This window comes from Cygnus olor, chromosome 5, assembly GCF_009769625.2.
Source record: "Cygnus olor isolate bCygOlo1 chromosome 5, bCygOlo1.pri.v2, whole genome shotgun sequence".
Classification (NCBI taxonomy): Eukaryota; Metazoa; Chordata; class Aves; order Anseriformes; family Anatidae; genus Cygnus; species Cygnus olor.
In genome coordinates, this window is record NC_049173.1 from 26471354 (window position 1) to 26476661 (window position 5308).

The 5308-nt window shown below is 54.7% G+C and overlaps 1 protein-coding gene across 1 annotated transcript; it reads left to right on the forward strand.

The window, feature by feature from the left end:
* Nucleotides 1-996: 996 nt before the first annotated feature.
* NFKBIA (NFKB inhibitor alpha) lies at nt 997-4878 on the forward strand. The gene is made up of 6 exons (XM_040559143.1): nt 997-1485; nt 1801-1909; nt 2392-2602; nt 3132-3220; nt 3341-3601; nt 4122-4878. Exons 1-6 carry the CDS (start codon nt 1247-1249, stop codon nt 4167-4169), a joined length of 957 nt encoding a protein of 318 aa, XP_040415077.1. The 5' UTR covers nt 997-1246; the 3' UTR covers nt 4170-4878.
* Nucleotides 4879-5308: the final 430 nt, after the last annotated feature.

Sequence of the window (5308 nt, forward strand, 5' to 3'; positions counted from 1 at the left end):
TTTACGGAAAGCCAGGCGTCTTCCCTCTCCTCTGGCTCCCCCTTTCATCTTCGGATTTTCTCACAAGTCCTTTTTTTCAAAGGGACACCATCCCATGGGAAAATGGCAAAAGCAAAAAAACTCTCAGACACTGTTAGTCAGCGAGGCCAGCAAGAGTTGCAAGAGAAGAAAAATTCTTAATGGGAATCCCCCACATCTGAGAAGCGGCAGCAAAATTCACCAGGGAAAAATTCAGCATCGTCAACCTCACAGGCATCTTTTATCCATGTGGGAGCCCGCGTCTATCCTGTTCTCCCTATGCACGGATGGGAGGACATTGGTAATGAGGAGCAGGGAATAACTAAAACGGATGCAGAGAGTAAGGGTACTGGGAGAAGGTACCAGTTCTTGGGAAACAAAGTTCCTGTGTGTACGGTCTGAAGGGTTCTGTTTAGCCTTTGACAGGGCCTGGACGCACAGAGTGAAGCAGGATCCTCCCGCCTGCTCCTAATCCCCTGAGCTCTTCCACCGCAGAGGTGTGAGGTCCCTCAGGTGCTGTGTGGTACCCGCACACCTGCAGGCTCCGCGATGTTTAACGCCAGCCGTGTGCAGCATCTGAGTCTCTCCAAAGCCTGACACCCCCCAGTAAGTAAATTATTAGCATCACGGCGACCCGATCCAGGCTTTGGGACACGGGGTGCAGAAGCAGCCCCACGCCGCAGCCCAAGCTCCCCTCCTGCGTCCCCCAGAGCCCCGTTTGGCCTCCGGGGGAGGGCCAAGGAGCCGGGGGGCTGCCTGCAGCGGGCAGCGGGCCCCGCGGGGAAGCCCCCGGGGCGGCCGGGCGGCGGCGTCCCCGCGCGGGGCGCCGAGTACTTCCCCGCCGCGGGCAGGGCAGGGCCGGGCAGGGAGGGCGCAGGGAATTCCGCCCTGCCGGGCCGCGCCGTGCCGAGCCGGGCCGGCCCCCTTCCCTCCCTCCCCACCCCGTCGCCGCCCCTGGCGCCGAGCAGGACCGGACTCGCCCGGCGAGGCCTTGAGAGGCTGGAAATTCCCGCGGCGGCGGCTCCTCCCCCGCAGAAATCCCCTCCGCCGCCGTGTATATGCGGCGCGCCGCCGCCGCCGCCGCTCACTCGCGGATGCCCGCCCGGCCGGCAGCGCCAGCCCCGCTCACAGCCCCGCTCACCGCCCCGCTCCCGGCCCCGCCAGCCGCCCTCGGAGCCGCGGCGCCCCGCCGCCCTCAGAGCCCCGCCGCCCTCAGAGCCCCGCCGCCATGATCAGCGCCCGCCTCGCCGCCGAGCCGCCCGCCGCGGAGGGCTGCGAGCCGCCCCGCAAGGAGCGGCCGGCCGGGCTGCTGCCGCCCGACGACCGCCACGACAGCGGGCTGGACTCCATGAAGGAGGAGGAGTACCGGCAGCTGGTGCGGGAGCTGGAGGACATCCGCCTGCAGCCCCGCGAGCCGCCCGCCCGCCCGCACGGCTGGGCGCAGCAGCTCACCGAGGACGGGGACACGTAAGTCGGGGACGGGGCCGCGGGGAGGCCGGGGACGGGGCCGGGACGGGAACGGGGCCGCGGCCGCGGCCGCCGTCGGGGAGGCGCCGGGCGGGGAGCGGAGCGCGGAAAGTCCCTGGAGCGGCGCCAGGGAGAGGCGGCTCCCGCTGCCGTCGGAAAGCCCCGGCCGCCGAAAGCCCCGGCTTTCGAAACCCGCACATGACTGAGGCCGTGGCCCGGGCACCTCGTCACCCGTGTTCCCGCCGGGGGGACTGGGGCTTTCGCGTAGGTCGGCTAATTTTTCTTTTATTCTCTTTTTTTTTTTTTTGGATGCAGTTTTCTCCACTTGGCGATTATCCACGAAGAAAAAGCCCTCAGCCTGGAGGTGATCCGGCAGACCAGCGGGGACCGTGCCTTCCTGAATTTCCAGAACAACCTCAGCCAGGTACTTTCACCTCGGCACCCCGGGGCCCGGATCAACCCCCACCGCCCCCACAAAAGCCCTGCGGGGAATTCCCAAGGAAAAATCTCTTTTTTAATTCAGTGGATATTAAATCAAAGCCTACGTTCAGGAAAGCACCCGAATGACTCCGACCGGTGTTGGTGCAACACTTTGCCTCCCCAGCAGCGGCCTCTTACCGCCCCCATTTTTCAAATATGATGCAATGGGTTGCACCCCTCCTCGCTGGGATGTTAATGATACCCTTCTTACGGATTGCATGTCTGGTATCTGGAGAGCCCCGAGTTCATTGCTTCCAGACTAACGAGCAGCCCTGCACTATGTCAGGAAGCGTAACGAACTGACTTTGTGGGGTGTGTTTTCAGCTGGGCAGAAATCCACAAGTGACTGCAGGGTTTGTGTGTTCAGACATTGCTGCCACGTCTGCTGTGTAACTTACAGGTTTCTCTTTTCTCTTTTGCCTGCAGACTCCCCTTCACCTGGCAGTGATCACTGATCAGCCCGAAATCGCTGAGCACCTCCTGAAAGCTGGATGTGACCTGGACATCAGGGACTTCCGAGGAAACACACCGCTCCATATCGCCTGCCAGCAGGGCTCCCTCAGAAGCGTCAGCGTCCTCACGCAGTACTGCCAGCCCCACCACCTCCTCGCCGTCCTGCAGGCGACCAACTACAATGGTACGCACATGCTGCCATACGCACACCTCAGTACACGGCGCTGCAGACGGGGCTGCTGACCTCTGGAGAGCTGGAGAAGCAGTGTTGTTCCCATTTTAATGCTGAGGAGGCCCCAGAACAATGCAGTGTCTGACTTCCTTAAAATGTCACGGGCTGCATCTCGTAGGCCTCCTCACTGTTGATCATTGGCTCTCATGGCTTTGAATTTTGCATTTTTAATGAGTGCTTTTGCAGTACTCATTACAGTTATATTTTATATTTTTGCATGTTCCTCTTGTTTTTGTTGTTGTTGTTACAATAAGCCACAGTTAAACACTGGAATAAAGCCTCTTAAGAAATCTTTCCAAATCCAACCCTATTATCCATACTTGATGGAAGTTGGAAAGCTCTTCTGGAAAGTACCCCTTTGTTCTGGATTAATTGCAAACTTAAATATCATCCTATCCTATCATCTTGACTGAATTATTAACTGAATTATAGGGCGTTACGTTAGACTTGCTCAAATTTTACCTTCATTTGTGTCTTACAGGACATACGTGTCTCCATTTGGCTTCTATTCAAGGATATCTGGCTGTTGTCGAATACCTGCTGTCCTTGGGAGCAGATGTAAATGCTCAGGTATGTAACTTATACCATGAATTTAACCGAACAGGGCTGTGTAGTCACAAGATTCAACAGGTCTGACACCAGCAAGCCCAGCTCTCCTAACGTGCAATACCTTGCGTTATTTCCAAACAGGAGCCATGCAATGGCAGAACGGCGCTGCACTTGGCCGTGGACCTGCAGAATTCAGAGCTGGTGTCACTTCTGGTGAAGCACGGGGCAGACGTGAACAAAGTGACCTACCAGGGCTACTCCCCTTATCAGCTCACGTGGGGAAGAGACAACTCCAGCATACAGGAACAGCTGAAGCAGCTGACCACAGCTGATCTGCAGATGTTGCCCGAAAGCGAGGACGAGGAGAGCAGTGAATCGGAGCCTGAGTTCACAGAGGATGAAGTAAGTGGCCATTTGCACCTTTACGAGAGATGGGTCAGATCCTGCCCTTTGTGGTTTGGCTGGTGCCGCTCTGATGACCTCTTACCTATATAACTTGTGGGGATAAATAGCTGCTAAAGTAAGGTTACACTGCCAACTGTCAGAAAGGTGGCAAGTTGGGGCAGGGATATAAATAGAATAAGCTTAAAAATAAAATACAAACAATACACTGGGGAATGGAGGTTTACTTCACACGATTCGTTCCTCTGAGCGTTCTGTTCTGTTCTCCTCTGAGTGTCCTGTTCCTGACACCTACAGAACCTTGTGAGATAAAATTTAAGTTAATTGGTGGTTTTTGCCTCCCCAGCATTTGTTTTTCTGACATTATTAGTGCTGTTAAAGAGCAAATGTAACCATTTCAGTGTAGAAATTATAGGCACCACTGAAGTCAGGGCACACAGCATTTGGCTGTTTTCCCAGAGTAGATAGGATACTCCCAGTAGGAGTTTTGCATTAACAGCATTCTGTGTTTTTCTTCCAGCTTATGTACGACGACTGCTGTATTGGAGGACGACAGCTGGCATTTTAAAGCAGAGGTTTCTGTGAAAAGTGACTGTGTACATATGTATAGAAAAAGGACTGACTTTCTTCATTTAAAAAGAAAGTCTAAATGCAGAGAAGACAGTACTGAAATACTACACTGCCCGGCCAGGAGCACGAAATGGTAACAAGAACAGTTGGTTCCACGTTCTGACCTGTATTTAAGTAACAGGAGTGGGATGTGTAACATCATTAGAGATCTGTGATTACGCACACCACCTGATAAAGAGCTGTATATCTCGTCGTCTCAGCCAGCTGAAGATAACAGACTACTACACAGCCAGCGTGCTGCTGACAGAAATGCATTCGAGAGCTACCTTGCGACGTGGAGTACCATGAGGGATGTTGTCCCCTCGAGGCAGGATGGGCTCATACAAATGCCCCATGTGCTGGAGGCTGTGTGTTGGGCTGGTGTAAGGCTGATGGTACTCCTTTGCCTCGCTGACTGACCCCAGGTGCTCTCAGGGTGCGGGGCAGCAGGCAGAGGAGTTAGAGAGGAGATGTGGCCTCCTAGCTGTTACGAGAAAGGTAGCAATGATGTTAACTGTGGGCATTGGAAACAATGCGTTTCACACCGTGTGTGTCATAATTGCTACACTTTTTAGCAATTGTATAGAATGTAAATACTGTACATTTCTGTTTATAATTATTTTGGTACATGTGAGATATGTATTTATTAAAAAAGTCAGATTACTGTACCTGGCCTGTGAAGCAGTTTGTTGTCCCTTTCATTGTCCTGAGCTGTGTGGGACCCACACGGTTAGCTTTCTCAGAAGTACTTGAAATATAGTAGACCTACAAGGTCAGAGGCTCAGGGGTTTTAGGGGGTTTACTGCAGCAGGAGTAAGACATCTAAGCAGCTTTCAGCTCTCAGCCCTTCTGCAGCTAATTTTAGCAGCACACGTAGGTGTAGTTTCCTGTGCCCGTTGTCGCAGGCGGGTAGGGGGCTGGGATTCCCCCTCTGTCACACAAGTGCCAGACCGCCCAGGCCAGGCGGAGACTTCGACACCATCTCTGGTGATAACCGCCCGCCCTGGTGGCACCTTTTGTTCCATCTCCGGTGGCTGCGGGCACAGCAGGGATGCAGAACATGGCTTGAAACTTGGCTGCTCTTGTATTGACTTGCTG